Below are 13,784 nucleotides of genomic sequence, written 5' to 3' on the forward strand. Positions count from 1 at the left end.
CAAAATTGTAGTTGTTGTACATGTTTTACTGCTGCCACTGGTGATTTCGCCGTATCTATAATTGATGTCGAGGGAAACAGGAGGGGGGAAAAACAAAGCTGCAGAAATGACACTCCTTCCCATTAACTTGTGGTCGTCTGAGGGGCGGGAAAACTTTCACTCTCTAAAAATTGCGGTGAATAACTGTGATACCGGGAGAAAGCGGTAAACACCAATGGCATGTCTCGACGACGTTTCAGAGACTTAATGTACCGCATTGAGAGTGTACGTGACTTATATTTAAGCATGCGAAACAGTTTCGTAGATTGTTTTTACAAGCTGTTAAAACCACTCGCCTTTTTTTTTCTTCACAATCAATAAAAAACTATTTTTAGGAAGGATGCACTGTTTCATTTGATCAAATAAAAGAATATTTTACTTAAACATCGTCTAACAGTATCAACTTCCCTTTCAGCGTTTTATCATTGTGTACTCATTAATAAATATTATTACCAATTTATCTAATAATGACTTCAAGATGTTCTTGGTGCAAGAACATAAATAGGGTTCTTAAAAGAGAATTAATGAACAAAACCTGGAGTTCTGGCTACCAGTGGACTGGCGAACGTTGATGTGCTCACAGACCGCAATCTTTATTGTTAAGTAGTATACTTTGAACGGAAAGCCTTCTAGTGGGGCCTGAATTCTCGCTATAGATTTCATTTCATTTTCTAGATTTCACTTTGTGCCACCGTGTGGTAATACAAGATTCCCTTGTTTCTTGGCAGGAGAAGATAGCACTTCAGATTCTTGACAGTGTGAAAAATTCACAATTTTTGTAAGTACATTTTGAAAACCTCTACAGATGGTTACAAGAAATCAACCAAAGACTATAGATCTGAAGTCGTTTAGATACGCCCCGTCACTGTATGTCATGAAATTCTCAGTCTCTTGTTCGGAATCTATTGTGGCAGTGTCTAGGAAAAGGAGGTTGATTCATCAGCTAATTTCTTAACCATTAAAAGACTTCTCGGCATCATATGTCTCGCTATCGTGTTTCATACCTGCGAGGAACTATTTAGATAAAATTTCCTTTATATTTCCATGCTGAAATAGAGGAACAATGGGCAAAACGATAAAACTGAAAAGATAACTTTTTCGAAATTCAAAAGTAAACGATTACTGTCTGATTGTCAGAAATAATTCGAAAGGTAGACCAACCACATATACTATTTGGGCGTATCTACTGAAAACCATGAAATAACTTTTTCTCATAACACTAGCATCAAAATTTGCAATGCAAATGTGAGTTATAAAGCTTTTACTTACTTGTAAGATTGTATATGTCCTCATCAACTGATTTTTCCAAGAATTCTCATCAAGTTTACCATTGCTAATGTTTCGTAATTAGGACGGACTTGGAACTGACGGTTTCGGCATGGATGGCGCTACTGGAGCTCCCAGTGACGATACGGCTTCTGTCATGGATCCGGTGGTGATGTCCCAGATCCGGCGGACCGTGAAGCAGATCATATCCGAACAAAGTGATGTCAGACCTGCCAACGCCTCAGGGTCCAGGACGAGGGAAGTCTTCGATTTCACGAGTGAGTTGAAAGGCGACAGTTAGGAAATCTCTCTCTCTCTCTCTCTCTCTCTCTCTGAGACGAGACCAACTGTTTTTATTAAGGTATTCAGTTTGATATTAATATTGTATTACATTATCAACACGTTAAACATCGTTGGAAATAGTTCAGTCGTACGACAACAGCCAGCTATTTGAAGTCACGAAATAAGAGGAGAATTTATAAGCGGTGAAGTCATGGTGAATATTTCAAAATTCATAAGCGTGTATATGTGTGCGCATCTGCGTCTCCGTGATCATTCATATTTATACATATTTCTCATTTGTTTAATGATGTACTGTATTTGACTTCAATAATTTCATGCGGGTTTTCGCTCATAAGTCAACTTATTTTGAGGTCTCACTTTATTTCAGCTTCTAGGACGATTTGTCCAGCAGTTTTCTTGACTTTGATTGCATAGATGTAAGTCACCGTTGTCACGGCCTAGCCGATGCTGATCCTTATGTTCCATGCACCAGTCTTTCTATTGACAGTATTTTTGAATGATTGATTTAGGACTATTGTCAGTCATTCTTTCACGCCTGAGGTTCCATTTCTCGTCCTGGGAAAAAACTTGCCTGAGGAGAGGAACCTGCTCATAAAAAGGATGCTTCTTTTTACTCTGTTCCTATTTGGCTGCTTGCTTCACTTAGCTGATTTTCCTTGCAACCTCCAACCATTGCGAGTAGAAGACGGTCGTTTGAAGCTTAAAGCTAATTCTTAGGGCCAACTGTATTTCATGGCCCAATGCTCTCTACTTTATGGGCCCGATGAAAGTAAATTCGAACCCAAGTAAAAAAGTCACAGAGAAAAGTCACAGTAAAAAAAGTCACATTAATCTTTCCTAGATAGTAACCACCAAGGGTTTTAACCCGGTGTGTATCCACCTTTGCGGCGTGTTTAGTACTAGCCCGTTGGGGATTCCCGTAAAAAACATAAACAAAAGACTGTAAATATCATAAAGATAATGACCCCAAGAAATATCAGTCCTAGATAACGACCGCCGAAAACCCTTGGGGGCCGCTATCTGGGAAAGATCCCAAACATTTTCTGGTTTATTACTTTAATTGCCACCATAAATTAATGTGACTTTTTTCCTATGACTTTTTTTCTTAGCCAAAAATGTAACTTTTTCCTGTGATTTTTTCTTGTGACTTTATTACCGACCACCATTTAATTCATGTCCCACCAGATCAGCAACACGAAATCTCGCAGTTTTAGGCCGGTTTGTATGAAGATTGTCTCGTCTCCCCAAAATATCTTAGGTTTGCCTCCACTCAAACCACTTTCATCTCCTGAATCACCTTTTCTGAGCTTTTTTCCGATTCCATATGAGGTGCTCTTCCTCCAGTTTGTCGCTCAAAAATTTCTAGCATCGTTTGTTGTTAATCTCAAGAGAATCTGCATTATATCCATCGTGTTCATCACATTTTTTGAAAAATTCACGTTCTAGCAACAAAGATTTAATTTTGTTTTAGACAACTTAGATTCCTTCTGGCAAACTGGAGGGAAAAATAAATAGCTGATCTGACATACATTTATACATACATACACACAAACACACATACACGCACACACACACACACACACACACACACACACACATATATATATATATATATATATATATATATATATATATATATATATATATATATATATATATATATATATATATATATGGTAAATCTTCTAATATCTAATGCGGTAACGTATTAGTATTCTTAAAGAGGAGATTCTCGAAATTCTCTTTCTCCCACCGGAGGATCGTTCCACGTGGGGACGAGTTGTCACGACATCAGAGCGACGCAGGGAGCGACGCGTAGCGGCATCTATCTCATCCATCCGCCCAACCTCGTCCAGGGTCCATGGAAAGTGTTCTGCGACATGGAGAACGAACAGGGAGGCTGGACTGTTTTCCAGGTAAGCAATATTCTCGTGGTCTTTGCTTCTCGCGATCTAGCAGTCATTACTGGATTGCCAGTTTTATCAAACCCATATTTGTGTTTTGCAGGTAAACTTTCCTCTCACTTACATAGGGACAAGTGATGATACACTGCTATCTACCCAGTAAGTGAAACAGTGTTTATGACAGATTTCTTGTGATACTATAAGTTAAGTGCCAGAAATTTGGAAATAATCAGGACAAAGGCACAGGCCAACTTGTAGCCTATTCCATAAGCGCGGAGAGACCACAAAACAAAGGATTATCATTCAGCTGAGACAGTGTACACATACCGTGGTCCATCCTTCACAGAGCAGAACTCGCAAGAGTTTCAGAAAAAGATGAAAAATACAGCTGAGCAAGGCTTTTGGGAACAGGAAACTGCTAATACGAAAAAATATGACAAACAATTAGTGATACACACATAGCACAGGAATGAATACAGGACAACCATTCTGTTCAGTATGTTGCCCTATAAATAAAAAAGATATGAACAAGAAATTGAAGACGCAGCCATTCGAAAACAGTTACATTACGAAGGAAAGAGCCATTCAAGAAAACTGTAAACTTTACATGACAAATAAATTGGATCAGCCAGCTGTACCAAATGAGGACATTCGGGAGAGTCCCTCGAAACAGACAGACGGCGATGAGTGTAATGATGATGAAGTCTGTCCTTCAGAGGTTTGGTTAGTTTTCTCATTCAATATTCCAAGGATCTTTCAAATGCAATTTTAAATCAGAAGTTGTTTTCGAATATTTAGGCAAGTGCTAAACCACCTTTTGTGAGGCAAATTTTTTTTGTTGGAATGGAATGGAATATAGAATTTTGACCAAAAGGCCAAGCTATGGGATCTATGAGGTCATTCAGCACTGAAATGGAGATTGACAATAAAAAGATTTGAAAGGTGTAACAGGAGGAAAACCTCGCAGTTGCACTATGAAATAATTGTTAGGAAAGGGTGGAAAGTAAAACGGAAGAAAGAGAATACGAACGGAGTTAGAGTAAAAGAAATGAAAGGGGTTGCAGCTAGGGGCCGAAGGGACTTCACAAAGAACCTTAAGCACTGCTTACAATGCACCGCATGAGGGCACTGACGGCAGTACTCCCCTGAGGGGGAATTTATTTTTATTTTTTCTTCAACTTATCATCCTTCGTTATTTTACTCCCGTAGGTTCGAGACGACGTGGAGCCGCACGAAAATTTCATGAGAGGCTGGGAAGATTATAAAGTGGGCTTTGGTGACTTTGACAGGGAGTTCTGGCTGGGTAAGTCATGTCAGCACAACTTCATTCTTTATTTTTTTTTAACTACATTGCTTATTGATTAAACAATTCTGTTTCATCACGTTTGTTTCCGAGAATATCGTGCGCGTATTTTCCTCTCAAGTTATTAAGGAATTCATTAAGTCACACGTGAATGTCCCTCGTAGACATTGGTATCTTCTTATAATTGGAGCTTGATCTTTGGATAGTTAGATGATAGAAAGTTTATTTACAGACATAAATATTATAGTAATATGGGCAATGATGATAGAAAACGCTATTGCAATTCGTAGAAATGGCCATGATGATCATGACAGAAACAGTAATGGGTAATTAGGTTGTCATTTACAACAGAGTAGACTCACCTGGAATGGCGACAGTTCCCTGGTACAAAAGGTGAACTAATCAACTTTAAACCTCTGTTACCGTATGACAATGCTCTCCTTGCATTCACTGGAGGTCTTACAGTTTGTAGTCACTTTATTCCTCATGACCTGTGACATAGATACATGTGTGTCTAAAATAATTGTTATATTTTTCACTCTCGGTCATATTTATATGTCATCCCAATACCGTGTGCTAAACAGAAATTTAGTATCAACGGTGTTAGGCGGATATTTGTAATCTCTGTGGTGAGAAACTTTACTTATTTTCGATACACTGAGGAAAGAGAAAGTCGTAGGATAAACAAATGTGAGAAAAACTTTCACCGGGACACTTGTTTACCCAACCGCAAACAATGCTAGGGGAAAAGGAAGGTGTGTCTCAAGGAGCGGTGCCGGTCAGTGACTTGTCGACAAGGTTGAAGAAGAAGAAAGAAGAAGAAGAAGAAATAGTAGTTATCTCGTACTTCACTAGAAATTTATCCCTAACGGCCCGAAATAATTGTTTAAGAAATGATGTGATGAGTAACACTGCTTCTTTTAGACAGTATAATGCGTACATCTGGAAACATTATGTATGTTTATACTTTTGGGCACAAACGTATGCTCTCTCTCTCTCTCTCTCTCTCCCACAATTTCGTTTCATTCTGAAGCTTTTAACATGACAATTACTCTTCAACGCTTTCCCAGACAGCTATTTCTCTAAGAAATTCGAATGTATTTGATATCGACCGGCATCAGCACCAAGTGACATCGTGATTTTGAAAACCGCGTGGTTCCTTCTCGTCAGCTTATTAATGCATGCTGTTATTGCTAATTTTCATCTTTCTGAGATTTTGTTGCTATTTTTGCTTCTATTCCTTGAGATAGTGTGTCACAAGCACATCTGAAAATATCGTGGCAAAATTGAAGTCGCGCTGCGCGTCCATCGAAGCGGTATTACGGGAGCACGAATTTTTGTCATGGTAACTGGAACTAGATGCAAGCTTTTTCGTGATATTGGTTAGTATGTGCGAAAATAACCACCATATGGTTACTTGGTGAAAACTTTACCATCGAATTTGGTGCTGACAAGTTGAAAGATGCCACAATGGATGCTCTCCCAACAGGCTCTATCGCATTATGTCTAAAAGCGGTGGTCATTCTCACGATCATTTCACTTATCAAGCTTTCTCTTTTTAGCTAAAATGACCGTCCAGTTTCTCATATTTCCAGTTCTCGTACCTGCATTAATAATTATTTTATAACTTTCTTCACGGCATAGGCTGATGTCTATTGAATGGGATTTTGTATATAAGTTTACTCCTAAGCGATTAAAATATAATTTTATTCCTAAGTCGAGTAAAATATAAAACTTCCGAACACAGACTGGGAAAATTTCTCTGACATGCAAAAGTGGTCTGCGTCCTCTTCTTTCATTGAGACAAATAGACCCTAGACAGAAACAAACATGAACAGACTCGCATGCATGCAGAGGAACACTAAAGCACAGGTTACATTGTTAGTGCTCACGTCATATTTTCTCTCGGTGCAGTTGAAGCAAATTAGACCACAAATTTACGCAAATAACACTTTCCCTGCAACTTCCGCTCTATAGTGAAATTTCACTTTTTTTACACCTAGCGCATAACATTGTTTCGTATTCTCGTGTGCTATATGGATTTAGAGTAACAAATTCATCATATTTTTTTATGTAAACAAGTAATGAACCTAAAATCCCTTGAAAAAAAAAAAGAAAGAGAAAGACTTCAAAAAGAATTATTGTGAGCTGTGCGACTTGTGGAAGTGACTGGCTTAGTGGATAGCACACGTCATCAGTCAAATAATCAAATAGTTAACCACAATCCTTTAAGGTGCTTGTAGGTCTTTAACTCTATCTTTGAGGCACGAGACTTTAAGAAAAAAAAAGCATATACTCCGGGTCGTGATTAGAGAGAATTAGGGGGTAGAAAGCAATTAAGAGTGAACGACCGAGAAAACCTTGAAAGCCGTTAGGCTGTTACGTAGAATGGCTGTGAGATTGTTGTCGACACAAACAGAGAAAGCGAGCAATGACATGTTTTTGAAAGTGACAACTGATTACAGCCAAGAAAATAGCTTTATTTACTTTCTTTTCGGTGAAGTCTGTATCTCTTGACGAAAACGTAATGAGAGGAGGTATCTTATATTGATGTTATACTTCTTGACAGCGATGTCACAAACCCTCAAAGAAATAGTATTATGGACATCAAAGGTTTTAATACGACCAGTGAATTATTCCTAACTCTCAGATGGATGTGCATAAAGTATTTTTCTCTCTGAAGTACAGTTAATCGTCGTTTTATGAAATATGTGTCAGTGGCTAAATTCTGCATTTTTCAGTTTACTGGATCCAGTATTTAGCAACTGTCTACGAGGGACATTTATACAGATACATTATTTGACTGACACAATCATTTTTGTTCATTGTTCAAAAGTGGTTTATGTACTGAATATAATTACCTTTTAAATTTTATTTAATCATGTTTCCTCTTTTTTTTGTCTCAGTTTCTTTCGATAAATATGCTGTCTTATAGTATTGTGCAGTAATGTTACGCTTTTTTTGTGTTCAGAATGTCTTTAAATACAAGTTTTACTACTTCCAAAGCATGTAGGCAGAGTAAAATAGCGAAAACTTTCTCTATGTGAAATCTTTTCTGAAAGCAAAACACTCTCTCTTCACTTCCAGTAATCCTTGACTGTTCACAGCTTCCGCTGTTCACCCTTCAACCTCCAGTCATTTGACACAGGACCAGATTCTTGAACTAAACTCTGTTCAGCTCTTACTCCTCTGCCACCTTCTTCTTTCAACTTCAACTTTGACTCAAGACCGACATCAAACAACTGTTTTTAGGCAATATCCTCCTGTGGGCTCTCACGAACGTCGACAACGAGACCAACTACGAACTCCACATCGAACTGGAGGACTGGTCTGGCAACAGGAGGTTTGCCCGGTATCGTGGCTTCAGGATTGGGTCAGAGCGAGACGCCTACAGACTTTACCATGCCAATGTTTACTTTGGAAACGCAGGTGAGTGAATCTGCATGATCGCCCTATTCAGAGTTTTACTGAGGATGCGCAAGTGAGTGAATCTTTTTGAGAACTGGTAGTGGATGCCTTTTAATCAACATACACTTCGCGGCGGTGCATAAAGAAATGTTTTCATAGTCTGTTAGTAAAGAAGTAGTTAGATGATGCATTTATTATGATGTACGCTTCATAATAAATGCAATAAGGATGACTATGTTTAATTATCAATTGAATGGTAGCCTACATTGCATACTAGCACCAAATAATTATCTTGTAATTTTTAATGCTTAGATGATGCAGGGTCAATAATAACACGGTTGGTTATTTTCAGTCATTCCAGGAGGAATGTACAAGTATATCATAGCAACTTGACGACACGATAATCACGCTGCGCGTAACGTAGTGTTTGTGAATTACCGAAGTGATGCTGTAAATTTAAATGATTTCATACTAGTTACTTCATCGGTCCACATCCATTCTGACAATAGCTAGTAATAAGTCAGTGCCAGGAAATCGGTTCGAGATGCAACACTGGGTTAAGTTACGGATAAGCTGAGAGAGAGAGAGAGAGAGAGAGAGAGAGAGAGAGAGAGAGAGAGAGAGAGAGAGAGAGAGAGAGAAGGCATATGTTTATTAGATGGAATTTGGTTGTCTTATGATTCGTTTCTTTAGGAGACTCAATGTACTCGCACAACGGACTTCCATTTTCGACCTTCGACGTCGACAACGACAACAGAGATGGAGACTTCGTTGAAAGGAGTTGTGCTCGACTTTACAAGGTAAGCCAGCTCACAGAATCGGTTAAATAACAAGAACAGGAGTATAAATTTAACTGATATGAAACTTGCGCAGGATATATTATCAAAAACTCGAATTTTATGTCGCTCGACGGATTATGGAAACACGCAACTGAATGGTGTCTTATCTCAGGACTGCGCAAAGATGTCATTACGGTTATCGTTGCATCCAGTGAATATGTACAGACGACTGATTGATTTGTGTTTCATCAGGGAGCCTGGTGGTATGGAAACTGTCACGACGCTAATCTGAACGGTTGGTATCTTGGGGGACCTCATCGTTCCTTCGCAGACGGAGTCAACTGGTACACGTGGACGGGATATAACTATTCTCTCAAGAGAACAATAATGAAATTCAGGTGAGTCATATTCGCCGAAAGTAGTCGAGATCCTTATTGCTGACTTCATGGAAATTCTGGTAGGAGATCTGAATGTGCTCTTCTGTGTCTGATGAGAGAGGCCATTCGGAATGGCTCAGCTGTAAAGATTGCGGAAAATCCTTGGGTAATATTGAAGAGGCCAAAGAAAAGAATTTGGAAAGCACTGAAACAGTGAAATTTGTCGTTCTGATCAGGCATTTCAACTACTTGGAGTAACCGAGTAACACTAGGTTGTCTAGCGGAGGACTTCCCATGGTCCAAAAAATTTTTGTTAAGCCATGTTCAAATGAGATTATTTATGTGGCAGGAGACTTTCTTCCTCGCTTGATAACTGCATTGCAGTTACTGCGTATGATTGCTGGAAGATTCGTGGAGCCTTCCTAATTTGAAAACTATTAATATTCAGGCCTTTGCATTATGTTAACTTCTTATGAGAGCTGGGAAGGCACCTGGATGACAAAGGATACGATGTACTTTCTGTTCTTTTGAAACTGATATTTGCCTTTTAGAAAATATTCGTAATGTGTATATGTAGTGTTTGTGGGAAACTAAAAGAACAAAATAATAACCAAGCTAAACTGGCATATTTACACAGAAAACTCCTGTTCCATATTGTTTTCATTGTAAGGAAAATTTATGTTTTAGTCTACTGATTCTGGATAATTTCCAAATTGGTTTGCTATTGTAGCTCTGAACATTTACGTTGAGTACATTGGCCATACAGTGAACTCTTCTCGATTCACTAATGATTTCGTGTTTTGGATGAGTTTTCGTTCGGAAACAATCGATTCCGAGGCCCTTGGTCGATGGGTCTCGAATCTTCGTTAATGACAGCCACGTTTAACCCTGTTGTCTGTGCAATTGACAAATGTTTGATTTTAGCTTAGCTACTCTTATAACAACTAAGGAATCTTTTTGTATTCTAAGTCCTTTGGTGTTCATTTTCTATTCCTACTTCTGGTTTCCTTTTATGATTTTGTAAATACTGATCGCAGTTCAAGTATTTCAGTTCCACCACTTTTATACACATGTTTTATCTGGCCGTCTTTTATTAAAAAAAAAATACAAGTTTGGTTGTGAATCAGGGTATGCATAAGTATTATGTGTTTATTTGCCTCAATTTAGTGTCCATATTTTGAAGAATCTATTTTATATGCGCTTGCTCTCTATTTCTAAACAGACCCCAGCCTACTGGACCGATACCCGTAGGATTCGATACCTTCATAGTTGCCAACAGACGCCGTCGTATGGATGAATCCGCTTTCGTTGAAGCGACGACCATAAATAAGGTAGGGGCTGCCTTCCTCTTTACTCTTAAAGAAGACTACGTTTTTTTTTATCTTATTTTGATTAGTTCAATGTCTGCCATCCTTACAACGACACCTAGCTGGGTTTTTCTTATCATTGTTATCATTTATCATTTCATTTATTCCAGATTTTTTGCTCTTTTCAGCATAGTACCATTGATGGCAAATACGACGTACCTGAGTTGGCGTCTTCGAGAAACACGCTATCCAGGCATGAGCTGTGACTGGGCATTTGGGGTCAAAATGAACTGTGATTGGCTGATGGAACGGAGTTCAGTGACAACAAGCTAAGCTGCAGTTGGGTAGTAAGAGCCTGATAGCACGTGACCCCTCTTACCTTCATGTTTTCGTTGTACCTGTAGCCTTAGACAAAATGGCACTTATTTATTTGACCTTATATAGGTCTTGTACAAAGTATTTATAGAACAGTTTGTTCACTTTCATAAGCAAATACATAGACTGACTTCCATAACTGACTTTTATGACATAACTGATGAGAGTTTCACCTTTGTGACTTCTTTTGACCTTGCATCCTTTCTTCTCGACATGACTTGCGACTGAACTGACACTGAATGATCTGACAATCTGACACTGGATGACATCAAACGTCTTATCGACTGCTAAAACATCAGTCACCACTTTCCATCAGGAATTTGACCTCTAAAACACTTTACTTTCATTTGAATGAATAGTACAGATACCTGGAAGGAACTCGACTAACTGATGTTATAAATTGTATTGTAGACTACTAGACTCGTAATTTCTACAACTACGTGTTAAAAACTCCCTTCAGAAACAGCATGAAAAATAATCATAACTGAAGAGGCTACAATGACAAACATGGCGAGACATTACAGTGACAAACCGAAACTTTACAAGCTGACCAATACATAAATTGACCTCCAGTTGTTGTCAGGGGCTGACTTTGATTTTCGGCGAAAAGACTCTTTTGACTTTTCGATAACACGCATGATAAAATGATATATTAGGGGACGGCACTTTCGTTTATATGTCAACAACAAAATCACTGCTGAATGCTATTCTAAATGACGAACTGCGAACATTCAGCAGGAGACAAGACAAAATTCCATGTGAGAAGATTTTACAGAAAAGATTTTATAGGCAAGACAAAGGACTTTCCAAGAAAGTCAAAGGACTTCCTAGGAAAGGCGGGGGACTTTCTAGTGATGGGCAGGACGCATGTTGTTACGTTGCTAAATCGAATGTGACATGATATTGGTGACTAGCACGATGAACTTCAATACAGTACTTGATTAACGTATGATTTACTGAATACCCATTTGATTGTTTACCTACTGAACTACTGTACCGATATTACTGACTTAATACATCAGTGGCCGAAGTAATGTGGTATTGCAGAAATAGCAAACTAGGTGTTCACTATTTACAGAAATATGCTGACAGACAGAAATGTACTTACTGACAGGGTTTATCAGTGAGACAGACCGGACCCCGACTTGTAAAGGCTTTCGTGACTCGCAACATGCTGATAATTTACTTGATATATTCGTTAGAGAAGTTTGATGGAACTTGACTTTCCGGTGACAGACATGACTGCAAACGTACAAAAGTCATGACCGACATTTATTTATCCAAAAAATTATCTTTATCCTTCATATCATGAGGTAGGAAATCTGTTACTTCGAACATAACTGCTTTGTACAGAGTCTCTGAAGTTTCATTTTAGGAACTGTTATATAACATAATAACGGGGCCACGCACTGGTCACAACTAAAATATTTTAAATTCCAGTAGTAGTAATTCATATGACATAAGACACAATGACCACATATTCTTATTTTTCTCCACATCTTTTCCCACCTCTGTGTGGGGTCGATGTTTCTGACAGCTTTCCTCCTCCACCTGGTTCGGTCAGACACATCGTCCTCTGACCACATATAACAACAATGACCACATATAACAACAATATTTCTCCATCTTCCAAACAGATGGCAGAGTAACTTTCCACGAAATGATATCGCTTAATATTAGATTGACGTTTCCAGGGAGTCTGTCACTAAAAGTGTTGTTCCTGACTCGACTCTGGTGAGCATTTTGTGGTACAATTATGTCAGACTGATAACACTCACTGTATAGTGGAAATACAGATATAAATGTCGACATTTCCTAAACAGCAGGACTTGATTTATCGTGACAATATTCAGTTTCGCCTGTCTATGAATATCTCAGCACCACAAAACTTATCCCGCATTTGCTTTTGAGCATCTGATCATACAAATCACGTTTTTATTTAAATTACGCTGCAGTACCTGATTAAATTGCACGCTTTCATTTTAGTTTTGTCAACAAGATCTTTAAATACCAGTCGATATTACAACACGTTAGAATTTACCGCTGAGTACTAATATATTCTTCAAAATATTACGCTGTCACGCGATAACTTTTCTTCCAGTTTCATTCACAGACTTGTGAATTATTCTTTTGTTATCATCGTCAACACTAATAACACCTAATTTCTTTCATCCATTGTCATCGTCCTGTCTCTTTGGGCATTCCTATTAGTAAAACTGAACGTGCAGGAATAATTTCTCTAGCTGATTTAGACAGTGTTGCCACCCTAAGAATGAAAATTTATTTTCCTAGTCAAAGCGCAACACTTGGACACAAGTTAAACCCGTTAACGTGACGATACAGCATCACTTTCTTATATCCAAACTCTTCAGGAATCTCTTCTGGAACTAAGAACTCGTCTCATTCCCAGATCAATTTCATTTCATACAGCTAACAATCATTTCACAAGGTGTTGTCATTATTAATTTGGGAATCATTTCCTCTCCGTGCAATTTTGTGAAATTTAACTCTTTCTTGACTAAACTGGTTTAACTGTGAAGTACCTTTTTTTTTTTTTTTTAATAGATCACTGTGTTGTTTTAATGTCGGAACGTTTAAATCTTGGACTGCGTTCCCTAAGTGAGAGTAACGCAGGGATGGCGTTCTTTAAATATTTCATTTAAAATTCTTACAATAGGGCGTGCTCACTTTTTCCTCTATCAAATTTGCTACGACACAGTGGA

The 13,784-nt window shown here is 38.3% G+C and overlaps 1 protein-coding gene across 1 annotated transcript in view; it reads left to right on the forward strand.

The window, feature by feature from the left end:
* The window catches only part of LOC136835327 (microfibril-associated glycoprotein 4-like), a 43,075-nt gene extending 30,843 nt beyond the window's left edge, over positions 1-12,232 (forward strand). The window contains exons 2-9 of the mRNA XM_067098673.1: positions 1,391-1,583; positions 3,367-3,524; positions 4,722-4,815; positions 8,068-8,244; positions 8,917-9,023; positions 9,255-9,400; positions 10,602-10,710; positions 10,875-12,232. Coding sequence (XP_066954774.1) covers positions 1,391-1,583; positions 3,367-3,524; positions 4,722-4,815; positions 8,068-8,244; positions 8,917-9,023; positions 9,255-9,400; positions 10,602-10,710; positions 10,875-10,952 — 1,062 coding nt within the window. The 3' untranslated portion in view covers positions 10,953-12,232. The remainder of the gene's footprint in view (positions 1-1,390; positions 1,584-3,366; positions 3,525-4,721; positions 4,816-8,067; positions 8,245-8,916; positions 9,024-9,254; positions 9,401-10,601; positions 10,711-10,874) is intronic.
* Positions 12,233-13,784: the final 1,552 nt, after the last annotated feature.

This window comes from Macrobrachium rosenbergii, chromosome 55, assembly GCF_040412425.1.
Source record: "Macrobrachium rosenbergii isolate ZJJX-2024 chromosome 55, ASM4041242v1, whole genome shotgun sequence".
Taxonomy (NCBI): domain Eukaryota; kingdom Metazoa; phylum Arthropoda; class Malacostraca; order Decapoda; family Palaemonidae; genus Macrobrachium; species Macrobrachium rosenbergii.